Raw genomic sequence first — 13,617 nt, 5'->3', positions numbered from 1 at the left:
CACAAGCAGCAATGAAGACCCAACACAGCCAAAAAAATAATAAATAAATAAATACGGTCCTCTTAAAAAAAAAAGCAAACATTCATCCAATTTATTGATGTTCCAATCATGACCCAAGAATCCAATCCAGGATCATGTGCTGAGTGTAGTTGTCATGTCTCTTTAGTCCCCTGTCAGTTCCTCAGGCTGTCCTAACCTTTAAGGATCTTAATTTTATGTAGAGATATCACATCTATATATCTACGGGGATATCTATTCAATTATATTATAAGTAATGAATTTGCAAGAGTACCTCTGATTGCAACCCAATAGCACTGAGTTTATTCTAGCCTTCACCCTCTCCTTACTTGTAACTTACTCTTCTCAAGCCCCATTAATCTCCGTGTATTTACTAACTATATTTTGAAGAAGATTCGATCAAACTAGGATCTCTGATCGTCCTTAACTTATTCATCTGTGGGTGTTGCACGGAGTGTCTGGAGGGAGCAAATGTTGTTATCCATTAAATATCGCGGTTTTCAACTTAACTTTCAATGTTTGCTGCATATTAGCATCATTCGGGAGAGATTTTCAAATACCCACGCCTAATCTACGCCCCATATCAATTAAATCCCAGTCTCTAGGGGTGAAAGCCAGTCATCAGTATTTCTTAAGCTCCCCAAGTGATTCCAACATGAGTCAAAGTTAAGAATTAACAAAACAGGGACTTCCCTGGTGGCACAGTGGTTAAGAATCCGCCTGCCAATGCAGGGGACACGTGTTCAAGCCCTGGTCCAGGAAGATCCCACATGCCGTGGAGCAACTAAGCCTGTGCACCACAGTTGCTGAGCCTGTGCTCTAGAGCCCTTGAGCCACAATTACTGAAGCCCACATGCCTAGAAACTATTCTCCACAACAAGAGAAGCCACCACAATGAGAAGCCCGTGCACTGCAACTAGAGGAAGCCAATTCACAGCACCAAAGACCCAATACAGCCAATAAATAAATAAATAAATAAATTTTAAAAATAACTAACAAAGCAGATTTCTACCATTATGAAGTGGGTTATATGATTAGATTATTAATTGAAATTATATTTTTCAAAGGTAGTCTATAGAAGATAGTGTCAAAATGGAAACTATTGGGGGAGGCTCACATTTCCATTTTAAATTTAAAGGCTTGAAGTATTTTCTGTTTGGATATTTAACAGGCATTTTGTCCCTTGAAAATGTATCCAGCAAAGACCCGATGACGAATGTGAAATCCTGGCTAAAAATTTTTGCCATATTTGATTTGCCCTCGAGCAGCACTTCTCAAATTTTAATGTTCATACAAATAACTTCCGTATCTTATTAAAAAGTAGATTCTGATTTAACAGGTCTGAGGTGGGGTCTGAGGGACTTTATGAAGTGATGCTAAAGTTGCTGGTCTGGGGACCACACTTTGGTGGCAGGACCCCAGTATCTCTGCCCTAATCATTAATTAAGTCAATGAGTCTTAAATTGAGGAGTGTAAGGAACCTCTCTTTAGGTCTGATAAAACCTAGGGACTTTCCCCAGAAAAAAAAGAGTACACCTGCATGCATACACCTAAACATATAATCTCGGGGGATCAGGCATTCATTTAATGACTACCTATTTATGAGTACCGAGTATTTTTCTGGGTGCTAAAGATAAAGCAATGGACAAGATGGAAAAGGTCCCTGCCTCGTGGCATTTTCATTTTGGCGCTGGGGGAGGGAGGAATCACCAAGTAAGTAAACCAGGCATGTCAGGTGGTGAAAGGTGCATGAGAAGGGGGTCCCCTGGTCGAGTGACGGACGGATTGGGTTGGGGAAGCTTGGGAGTGGCTCTGTTAAACCGGTCTGTCAGTGGAGACATCTTGCTCATCAGAGACCTGAAGGCCAGTATCTGGAGAAAAACATCCCAGGCAATAAGCTCAGAGGGCCTGAAGTAGAAATGAGCTTCACATTTTCAAAGGACAGAGCAGCGGATATGGCAGGAACAGAGCCAGCGAGGGGGAGTGACAGAAGGTGACTTCAGAGGGGCCGAGGGGCCAGATCACGCAGGGCCTTGTACGTCAAGGCAAGGAGGTTGCTTACACGCCGTCCACTTGTCCAAGCCTATTTTTAGACCCTAAAGGAGCCACAGCCTCCATTTTAAGAACCCCTAGCTGAGAAGCTAATTTAGGAACTAAAGAGGGAAAAAATGACTGTTGGGAATTAAAAGCTCAGAGAATCCATCTGAATATCCAAAAGCAGGAGGTAAGCAAGCTCAGGACAGAGCCCTTCTCTGGACCCTCAAGTGTGTAGTGACTTGAGCGTGCTACCAGGCACAACACCTTGCTGAGTTATTGTAAGTTTCAATTCTTTTTTGTGAGCAAAATGTTACAATGAGGCCTCTAGTCTTCACCCCATCTCTGCCCCCTGCAGAAGGCTGGGACTTCCCAGGCCAGCCCAGGATGCACTCAGAAGTCTTGGCATCTCTTTTCTTAGTTCTCCCCTTCAAATGGCCCATCATGGCTTTGCGCCAGCATCAGCTTAGGGGGCTAAGTTGTTGTGATGGCTCGGATGTGGCCTTATTCAACGTTTCACTCTGCTTTGGGGGGCCTGCCTGAGTTTGTGCCGTCCCCATTTCTGAAAGGGCCTCTTAAATGGCAAATGTCTTTTTTGTTTGTTTTTTCTTTTTTCATCTTTATTGGAGTATAATTGCTTTACAGTATTGTATTAGTTTCTGCTGTGCAACAGAGTGAATCAACTATATGTATACGTATATCCTCACATCCCCTCCCTCTTTAGCTTCCCTCCCACCCTCCATATCCCACCTCCACATCCCACCCCTTCAGGTCTTCACAAAACATCCTGCTGATCTCTCTGTGCTCTGTAGCAGCTTCCCACTAGCTATCTATTTTACATTTGGTAGTGTGTATATGTCAATGCTACTCTCTCACTACGTCCCAGCTTCCCTTCCCTCCCCCACCCCATGTCCTCAAGTCCATTCTGTACGTCTGCATCTCTATTCCTGCCCTCTTAGATGGCAATTATCTTTTTTTATATATATAAATTTATTTATTTATTTATTTATTCATTGCCTGTGTTGGGTCTTCTTTGCACATGGGCTTTCTCTAGTTGCAGCAAGTGGGGGCTACTCTTCATTGTGGTGTGCAGGCTTCTCATTGCGGTGGCTTCTCTTATTGCGGAGCTCTAGGTGCGTGGGCTTCAGTAGTTGCAGTACATGGGCTCAATAGTTGTGGCTCACAGGCTCTAGAGCACAGGCTCAATAGTTGTGGAGCACAGGCTTAGTTGCTCCATGGCATGTGGGATCTTCCTGGAGCAGGGATCGAACCTGTGTGCCCTGCATTGGCAGGTGGATTCTTAACCACTGCACCACCTAGGAAGTCCTCGGCAATTATCTTTTCACTCTCCTGTGCTGAGGGCTGGCTGGAGACTGTTACAGTCTGTAAAACAGCTGCCTGATCAGGACTAAGAGGATCTTATCGATGCTTTCATTTTCCGAGAGATCCTCTTAGGCCCCTAGATTATAGGGAGGAAAAATGCACTGGCATTCTGCTTTCAAAAATGATTTCTAATTCATCCCTTCCTTGAAGTGAAACAGGAAATAAAGAATTTAAAACCCCAAGTCTAAGTTGACAGTGGATGCATGGAAACAGCACTGGACCAAAATCCTGCTGGGGGACCCTTGGGGTGGTTAAGAAAGGCAGCTCTGGCCTGTGCTGAGCCTCAGTTTCCTCTTCTATAATGAAGGTACTAGATTACACAAGCTTCCGCATCAGGGCCAGCTGTGTAAGAGATCCTCCCCTGAAAAGAACACCCCACTCCCACCCCCACACCACACATACCCAAAGAGCAAAACTTTGTTACATACACACACACCCCTAAAACAAACTTTTTAATTATACTATATTTTGCTTTACCAGTGTATCCTCTGGAAAATTGTTTTGTACCTATTCTGTAAGTTGAATGCTTATCCCTCATTTTGTCAGGTGATGGTATTTGTGGGGAGAGAGAAGGAGGTCCTGCTCTAAAACTTTAACATCAACCAAGTTGAACAGATCAGGCTGACACGGCCTCTAGTCTAGAAATAATTGGGATGCGGGGGGCACCTTATGACAGAGAAACAGCCCCAAACACCCTATGACAAGCAGCAACCTATTGTCTCTTTCTCCCAATATAAGGTAAACCCTTGGGACCGGGCCTTTTTTAATTCACGGCTACATCTCTAGTGCCTACAACAATGCCTGGCGTGTAGCAGGTGCTCAGCAAATATTTGTTGAATAGATGGAGCCAGATGTTAGCACTTCAACTTTGTCTTTTTTCCCCTGGCCGTGACACGTGGTATGAGGGATGTTAGCTCCCCAACCAGGGATCGAACCCGCACCCCTTGCATTGGAAGCACGGAGTCTTAATCACTGGGCGGCCAGGGAAGTCCCATCGTTTCAACTTTGATGACTTGTAGCAGTGCCCCTCTTCCCATGGGAAAGATGCCCGGAAGCAGGCCAGGCAGGCGTGGAGGTTCGAAGAGAAACACAAACCTCCAGCTTTGCTGCCTTCTCTAGGAGCCATGAGCATTTTGAGACTGAATTTCAAAAATCTCCGAGAGAGGAGGTAGAAAAAAACCTGTTCCATTTTTGCCCACCCACGTACCCCTTCTCCCCGCATCCTTAGCAGGGTCTTTTTTAAAAATATTTATTTATTTATTTATTTATTTATTTATTTATTTATTTATTGTGGCTGCGTTGGGTGTTCGTTGCTGTATGCGGGCTTTCTCTACTTGCAGTGAGTGGGGGCTCCTCTTCATTGCGGTGCTCGGGCTTCCCATTGCAGTGGTTTCTCTTCTTGTGGAGCTCAGGCTCTAGGCGCACGGGGCTTCAGTAGTTGTGGCCCATGGGCTTAGTTGCTCCACGGCATGTGAGATCTTCCCGGACCAGGGATTGAACACTGTGCCACCAGGGAAGTTCCCTTCGTAGGGTCTTGATGTGTTACAACCCACGTTTGCCCTGACAGACACAATTCCTAAGAATCTTATCATGAATGATTTGTAAATGTAAGCATCTTTAACTTACCTATTATATAAATCCAGATGTTTACTAAATGTTTAAATCAAAATTATTTGGATAAGGATATAAATCTCACATTTTCAACAGTATCCTACATCTTTGCTCATACATTGAAAGACTATGAGGTTTGAACTAAAAACATTTTTTAAATGACAAAACTCTCACAGTTCTTTCAACAATGTCTTCCTGATGCAATAAACCACAGTGAAAGTGATTTTAACAACAGTGGACCATTTTGAATACCATTTGTGTGTAAAAAAGACACAGTGTTTGAGTCTCTTTGGGAAATCAGATGCTAAACAGCCCCTAGAGCCCATTAGCTGTTATGAAAACAGAGAAACGGTAGCCACCTCCCCATTGGCCAGGGGACTTACCCAGATGTCTGGCTTACACATAAAAGACACGAAGCACTGAAGTCAGTCTCCACTTCCACTCAAAGGGCGAAAGCAAAAACAGCAACAAAGGAAGATGGCAAGACGATTGCTACTTTTCCTCCCAGGTCTTGTGGCCATATGTGCCGTGCACGGAATATTTACGGACAGACTTGCTTCCAAGAAGCTGTGTGCAGATGACGAGTGTGTCTGTAAGGACTTCTTTATGCCTTTCATTACCTTTCTATTATATAACTGAAAAAAAAAATCCACTAATAGCATAAAATCTAACTGTACTGGGGAGTGCATCTTCCCTAACGCGCATGTGATTAGCATCGTTTCTTCTGGCTTCTGCCTTTTGTGTCTCACCATGAAGAATTCACTTGGCTAAGATTCTGTTGGGTGCCGCTTTACTACCTTAGTTATCTTCTGGACTTGAACATGAGCTATAAACTAGGAGGTATTAGTCACTCTGATTTCCTAGTTTTCTGATATGCTCTGCCTTTTTACTGTGATAAAATCCAGGAGCCAATGTTTTTTTTCTTCCAGATACCATTTCAATGTTTTTTCCTTCCAGATACTATTTCTCTTGCCAGAGCTCAAGAAGATTACAATGCTCCAGACTGCAGATTCATTAACGTTAAAAAAGGGCAGTGGATCTATGTTTACTCAAAGCTGGTGAAAGAAAATGAAGCTGGAGAATTTTGGGCTGGCAGTGTAAGATGAGTTTATTTAAAATATATACACATCTTGACATATGTTGCTCTTAATTTTTCCTCTGTTACCTATCTGCAACGCCTTTTAATATTTAAAACTAGGTGTTAAGAACAATATAGAGGCTGTGGATGCAAGTGCAAAAATTCATGTATATTTGCTTTTATTGCACTTTGAAGAAACAGAAAATTTCATAACAAAACCGAATGTAGGTTTATTTGATGTTTTGGCAAGAAAATCTAGTCAAACACTGGGGGGCTTGAACATCCCAAAGAGTTGGAACTTTATTCAAAAATATTTGAGTGGATTTGCCAAGTAAAAGGCATGTGTACTGGCAGTCAGAGTATATTTCAATATTTTTAAGGAAACTTTAGCACCCTCTTTAATTCCAAAGAATCTGCTTTCTTCAGTTAAAACATGCAGGGGTGGGCCCTGGGGAGGGATGAAGCTGGATTGATTTACTGGCTTCCACTGCAGCTCCAGCTCCAGAGACTCTCAAGTAATAAAGAATTAAATCTTAGATTCACTCAAGTATCTGTTCATTTGAATTTTTAAAAATGGAGGGAGTTCTTTAAAAGTCCTTTAAAATAACGGTGTCTATTTACTTTTTTAAAAAAGATATAGACTTTATTTATGGGTCCCAAAAAAGATTTCAGGCAGCTCACAAGATTACATAAAGAAATGGTAATGTAGGGAGACCAGTAAGATTGGGCCACAAAAGAACAGACCCACAATTTCTGTGGGTTGACTTAGTTGCTGTGAGTGAACTTCAAATTTGGGTCTGAGCCCCCCAGAATCCAGACTGAGAAGCAAGGCATTGGCAGTTGTGTAATTCTCACGGACAGCAAAGAGGATGCCTGAGAGTTTCTAGCAGAGGACTCCCACAAGCTTTCCCCTCACTGTTACACTTCTGGGCACTCAGGTATACGGCGATCAACCTGAGGATGAGATGGGAACCGTGGGTTATTTCCCCAGCAACTTGGTCCAGGAGCAACATGTGTACCAAGAAGCCACCAAGGAAGTTCCCACCACTGTAAGTGTTGGCCGGGACGGGGGGTGGGTGGGTGCTGGGCAGGGAAGGACTTAGATCTTGGGGTAATATAGATTAGGTGCGTGTGAAAAATGCATCATGCAACTTACAAGAGGCATAGATGCATTAAGCAAAGCCCCCCACTTCCAGTGGTGACATCTCTAGACAACAAGATCTGGGGGGAATAGTTACACCTACTATCAATGTTGAAAGGTTAGTGAAATTTCTCTACCAACCCTCTTTTGTTTTAGATGTAAGTTATCCTGGAAAGGACTCCATGTCACAAAGAAAAAAAACAAAAGAGTATTAACTGACTCTTACTGATGGGTACACTTTTTAACTAAAGACTTGGGCTGAGAAAAATATCAGCACCTGTATTTAATAAAATCAAAACGTTCTGGAAAATGTCTGAACGCCTATTTTTGTGATAGATAGACTCTACTTATGTATGAAAAAGAAATGATACTCTTCTTAGTGCCCTGGGGTCTTGTATACCCAGAACAGAAATAAAAGATCCCCTTTGAGCTACTTTGCAAGGTGGTTGTTTTGAAACGATTCTCCTGGAGCTAATCACTGTGCAAAATAACTTCAAAACATTGCCCAGCCTACACAAATGCAACTCACTTGTCGCTGTGTCTTAGCATTGAGCTTGAATGTGTTAAATAACCATAAATTAAAAGTGTATTTGAGAACCTTCATTTTAAGTAGTTTTTGACTTAAAGTAATACTTGTGTCATGCTTTTGGGGGTTCAAACTTTGCTTATTTTAGATCCAAATTCCCCTTTAATTACATATGATTTTAAATAAAGAATTAACATTTGTTTTCTGGCCCTGCATGCTCCGCTCAATCTTTTTTTGCTTTTGTTTTTTTTCCAGGATATTGACTTCTTCTGCGAATAAGAAGTTAGACAAATTTGCAGATAGAAAGGAAACACCAAAAATAAAGAAAAAAGTGAAAATAACCAAAAAATACATGTCCCTAATTTCTGACTTTTGTTTCAAGGGTTTGGCTTGAAGCTGGAGATGGCAGATAAAGGGGAGGGGAAGGGAGGAGGGGAGGGAGGAAGGGGAAAGGGCAGGGGAGGAGGGGGGTTTTCCTGGCCTGGTCTTCGCATCCCCTGGGACAGGGTGACGTTTGGCTCAAGTGGATGAATCTAAAGCAGAGAAGTATTTTTCAGCCTAGAGAATCTTCTCTTACACAGGGATCATATAGAAGATGGTTCATTTATAGTTATTTTAAATAGTAATTCTTCCCAGCTCTTTGGAGCCCTGTATAAACTTAGGTCTGGGTCTTTCCTTTGGACGTGATGTTTTCTCCTTATCTGTCTCTCTGGCCAATTGGAGTATTATAATGTACCCAAAGGGACTATGTCATCAAGGAGTATTCTAGGATCGTTGTTACTTTTAATATTTGTTGCCTTTGGGATGTGAAGCTGTTGGGGGAGAAGAAGAGCTCTTTGGACTCACAGATGCTTGAACTATGCCTCTAAATTTCTCTTTAAAAAAATCTCACAAATTATTTCAGTTGCATGATTTTACCTTCTAAACCATCAATTTGCTTCTCCCCAAATTTTAAATAAATTTTAATTTTAATAAATTTTAAAACAAATTAGTAAGTGGTGGTGGGGCACTTTATGAAATATTTGCAGTGGAATAGTTTCCCCTTATTATGTGCTGTTACTAGATATTATTCAAGCTTCAAGTCAAAAGATACAGAAAAAAAAAAGGTCTGTGGGTAATTTTCTCCACTTCTATTTCAACTTTGAATTTCCTCTTCCTGTGCAAATTCCCCCAGTCAAGAGTGATGTGTTAAGAAATCTGGTGAGGGGATACAGGTTTGGTGGTCCTGATGGACCCACAAGTTTTTCTACATTTAACTGGAAATCCGCTTTGATTGTGTATTACTAATGTAATTCTTTCGATGTAGCCATGAGCTTTTGTTTGTTTACAAGTAATTAAAATGCCTGTAGTACAATCAAAAATTTTTTTACAATTTCCGAGTTAAAAAAAATGTCTTAAAGACATTTTCACCTTGAGGGATAGAACGTTTGGGCAGTGGGGTTTGGCAACAGGGTTTGTTCCTCAGCTTTCTGGGGTCTGAGCATCCCACGAGCATGAAGAGAGGGCATTTAGGACAAGTTGGAGACTGGGACCCCACAGTCATTTTCTGACTGTGTCCACTGTGACTTTGGGTCAATGTGTTTTTGCCAAACTCTTAGGGAGGCCAGTCAAATAAAATGGTACCTCTCCTCCAAGAAAAAGCCCCTAAACCCAAACTCACCTATTTTTTTTTTTTTTTCTATCTCATTTTATTCTGTATAAGGTTTCAGGCAGCATCTAGGGCTCTCAGCACAATTTTAAGGTAAGAGGCATTTATCCAACCTCTGCTTCTATCTGCCTCTTACTTGCTGGCCCCCATCACCCCCTTGAGACACCCAGCACCCCTATTGTGCCCTCAGTCAGCCCAAAGCCCCCATCTGTCTGGCCTCAGGCACCCAGCCTAACTCCCCGGGCACAGGTCTTCCAGCTGTAGGCTTGCTCCTGGCCCAAATCTGCTCCCACCCCCAGGACTGGTCTCCTCCAGGAGTTCCGAGGTCATCGATTGATTTAAATCTCTTGGGAGCTTATCTGCAATAAAAGAATGAAAGCAGTTGCAGGAACTTTAAACACCATCTAGGCTCTGGGAAAGCAAAATGCCATCCCTGGACCAGGAGTGGGACGGCCTCGCCTGGAAGCTGGTTAGAAAGCAAAGTCTCAGGGCCCACCGCAGACCTTCTGAATCAAAATCTGCATTTTAACAAGATTCTCAGGGATTCATGAAAACATGTAGGAAGTGAAAAACTTCCTTCTACTCTTCTAGGCTCTGTGGCTGGACCTAAGAATTAAAACTGGTGTAAGACAAATGAACAGGAGAAAAGCCTACACAATTTAATTCCATAAGACTTCTGCTTACGGAAGAATAAGGGAACAATATGGGGAGTGGACATGGGTAGTGTCGTAGACAAGTCGGTTCCATGAGGGCAAGTGGGAGACTGCCTAGAGCAGGGCTACTCAGAGTGGGTACCAGTGCAGGAAGAGGCCAGTACAGAAAGCCACTGAAGGTGAGAAGAGTCAGGGCATGGCGGATGCTGGTGTGCAAAAACCTGAAATCTTGTTTAAGGGATGTGTGGCATTGGTGGCTCAGAAACGTTGGGTGATGGGAACAGAGCCCAGGGCCCCGTGGAAGAATGTGGGCTGCACAGCTCGGTGCTACCGTTTCCTAGCTGTGCACGCTAGAATACGGTTCTAAACTCTCTATATAAAAGAGGTTAGGGACTTCCCTGGCAGTCCAGTGCACGGGGTACAGGTTCCATCCTGTCTGGGGAACTAAGATCCCACCCAGGGGATCTTTGTGCAGCACGCCAAAAAATAAAAGGGGTTAATAACAACTTCTCGGCTGGGTTGTTGCAAGGTGTAAACAATATATGCACAGGGTCTGCACATGGTAGGACCCCTAAGTGGCAGCCCCTGTTATCGGACCCAAGAGAGCTGCATGGAGAATGGCCTTTACTCCTGGAGCTGTGGTCTAACTCACCAGATGCTCCACTGATCAGAAACTGCGGTTCCCCATCAGACCATCTGGAACTTCTCCATCAAAGATATTTGTAACACTTTCCAGATTGCATACTTTTTTGTAATTTCATTTAAAAAAAAAAATCACCCGAAACTGTCTAACATAGTCCCAAGTCACGCCAGCAGCCATTCTGGGACATGGTGTACAATATACGTGTATAATTTAGATGTGAGGTCCCAGTTCTGGCCACGGCCCTTCATCAACACCAGCATGTGAGGGTCACCACACCTTATAAAGATCAACGTATATAATTTGCTCACCCATGAGACCTAGAGCCAAATGGCGGTCAGCATGTAAGCTAACCCTAGGGTGGTCTCATCTGTGTATCGTCATCCTAGCAGGGGTGTAAACAACAGCGCCTCTTGGGAAATCAACCTCAGCCTGGGGGGGGGGGGGTGGAGGGGCCCCAAGGGGTGCCCCACCAAAACATGAGTACCTTGGGTCCACAGCTTGATGGCACTTGCTGTATCTGCAAGGCCATATGCTGTCCCCTGCTCTCCGGATGCTTGAATTTCAGGTCTCAGGCCAGGTATTTTGACCCTCACTCTGTTGAGAGCCTTGTACAAGACCCAAAGCACATGACAGCCCAGGAGAGGACACCCCCTCGGATCACAACAGGGACCCACATGGAGACTGAGGTACTGTGGTTTCCCCTCCGCTGAAGAGGTATACATGGGGGCAGAATGCATACTAATGAGGGGGTCATTCTGGATAGATTACTAGAGCACATGATGTTATATTGGATACACCTTTCTTATATCAAATACTCCTATAATAAATACAAGTAATCTGAACAGGCTGCATTTGGTTGGTTCCTCATGTTGTGTCAAAGCCAGTGGAATTCCTGCAATGGGACGCATTGCAGATTTCAGACCCCTTGAGACTCTTCCATTTCGTGTGGGACAATGGCTCAGAATTCTGTTTTTTGTGTCACCAAGTTCGTGTCATTTAACCTCTTGCTTCCCAATTTGCACACCTACACATGGAAATAATAATGCCTTTGAGGATAATAATAACTAACTTTGGGGGAAATTATAGAGATTAAATTAAATGAGGTATTGTTTGTAAAATCACACAGCACAGTGCACAGTACACAGTAGGTGTGTGATAAATGCTAGTAAAATTAACTTCAAAACGAGAGGTCTTTATTTATTTATTTATTTTTAAATATTTTGGACTGGCTCTCTTTTTTTTTAATAAATTTATTTATTTATTGGCTGCATTGGGTCTTCATTGCTGACCGCATGCTCTTCCCTAGGTGCAGAGAGCAGGGGTAACTTTTCATTGTGGTGCGCAGGCTTCTCATTGTGGTGGCTTCTCTTGTTGCAAAGCACAGGCTGTAGGCTCGTGGGCTTCAGTAGTTGCCGCACGTGGGCACAGTAGCTGTGGCTCACAGGCTTAGTAGCTCCACAGAATGTGGGATCTTCCTGGACCAGGGCTCAAACCTGTGTCCCCTGCATTGGCAGGCGGATTCTTAACAACTGTACCACCAGGGAAGCCCCAAAATGAGAGGCTTTTAAAACATTTTTGAACCCTTGAAAGAACTACAGGTTTGTTTGTTTTTTTAAGTGAATCAAAAGTATAACTTGAGCATCTTCTCTTTCCAGAACACTGCTATTTTCCTCCATAGTTTTTTGGAAGTTGTTTGCAAGACATTCTGCAAATACTTAGCACAAAGATGCAGACACACAGGCACTCATACACACACACACACAAGCTTGACAAATGTTATGTTTAATGTCTGGGATGGCACCTCTTCCCTGCCTTCATTACCAGGGAAATGTCTCTAGTGCTTTGTCAAAGAAACATTTAAAAACATCTGGGCACCAGGGAGATACTATTCCCCTTATAAGCCTCAATGATCTCTTTCTTCAAGTTCTTCCCTCTCTCACCCTCCTGCGTCCTCAAAGGATGTTGCAAATGGCAGGAGGCCATTAGACTCTCCCTGCTATCTGATGCCCAGCCAAGAGCAACTCTGCTTGATTTCAGCCGCTCCTTCTGAGTGCTTGCAATTGTGACATATCCTTGGAATGACTAATAAATAAGTGGCTAGCGGTCTTTCGGAGTAAATCCCTTGCAGTCCTGCAGAAGCTATTAAGGTTGACCTAATTAATGAGCCCATTGATTTGCAAGGCACCTCATTTTCAGAGTACAGGCTTTAGAATTCCCTTTCTTGGCTATTTCCCTGGAACAAACATTCAGCAAATGGCAGGAAAGAGCAGTTAAAGGCAGGGCTTTGATTACCTGCTGAAAGCACTGTGGACTCATCTCTCCCCACAGTTGGGCAGCATATTCCTGATGTAATAGCATTCCTTTTTGTTAAAAGTCATACCTATTGTTCAAGGGGCCAGCAGTTAGGCAAGCTGCATTTGCTCTCTGCAAATCTGCAAGAGGTAAATCAGAATCCCCATCAGATATTAGGATTAGAGACTCATCTTTTCAATTCCTGGCCATGAACTCATAAGACCCTCACCTAACCAGGCCTAGCAAGGGTTTTTTCCAACTTGCTACATGAAATGGCAAAGTGAAACGGAGTAACTGAGGTGACTGTCAGGATGGTCCGGCCTCCAGTCGACTTCTACCAGAAACATCCAGATTTTAGTGTCCCCACCTCCTTCCCTGCCTCGACGGCTTTTGTGAAGACACAGTTTGTGTGAAAAATACTTGCTCCACAGTTGACTTAGTTCATTGTTCACAGCGTGGTTAAACTCAGCAGTGGTTTTCGTGCAGTCAAGTTTTAGAAAACCCTAGCATATTTCATAGGCTTAGAAAAATGGTGTCAATGCCTTTAGTATCATGTGCCCCCAACTCTTGATAAGTGTGGGAATTGATTG

General features: G+C 43.2%; 1 protein-coding gene across 1 annotated transcript; it reads left to right on the top strand.

Annotated features, from left to right (window-relative positions):
• Positions 1–5,487: 5,487 nt before the first annotated feature.
• OTOR (otoraplin) lies at positions 5,488–8,140 on the top strand. The gene is made up of 4 exons (XM_057702091.1): positions 5,488–5,638; positions 6,004–6,143; positions 7,063–7,173; positions 8,047–8,140. The coding sequence occupies exons 1-4, from the start codon at positions 5,524–5,526 to the stop codon at positions 8,068–8,070; spliced, it is 390 nt and encodes a 129-aa protein (XP_057558074.1). The 5' UTR covers positions 5,488–5,523; the 3' UTR covers positions 8,071–8,140.
• The last annotated feature ends 5,477 nt before the right edge of the window (positions 8,141–13,617 follow it).

The sequence above is a fragment of the Hippopotamus amphibius genome, chromosome 12 (assembly GCF_030028045.1).
Source record: "Hippopotamus amphibius kiboko isolate mHipAmp2 chromosome 12, mHipAmp2.hap2, whole genome shotgun sequence".
NCBI lineage: Eukaryota > Metazoa > Chordata > Mammalia > Artiodactyla > Hippopotamidae > Hippopotamus > Hippopotamus amphibius.
Note: the sequence above shows the minus strand (reverse complement) of the source record. Positions and strands in the feature narration are given on the sequence as shown.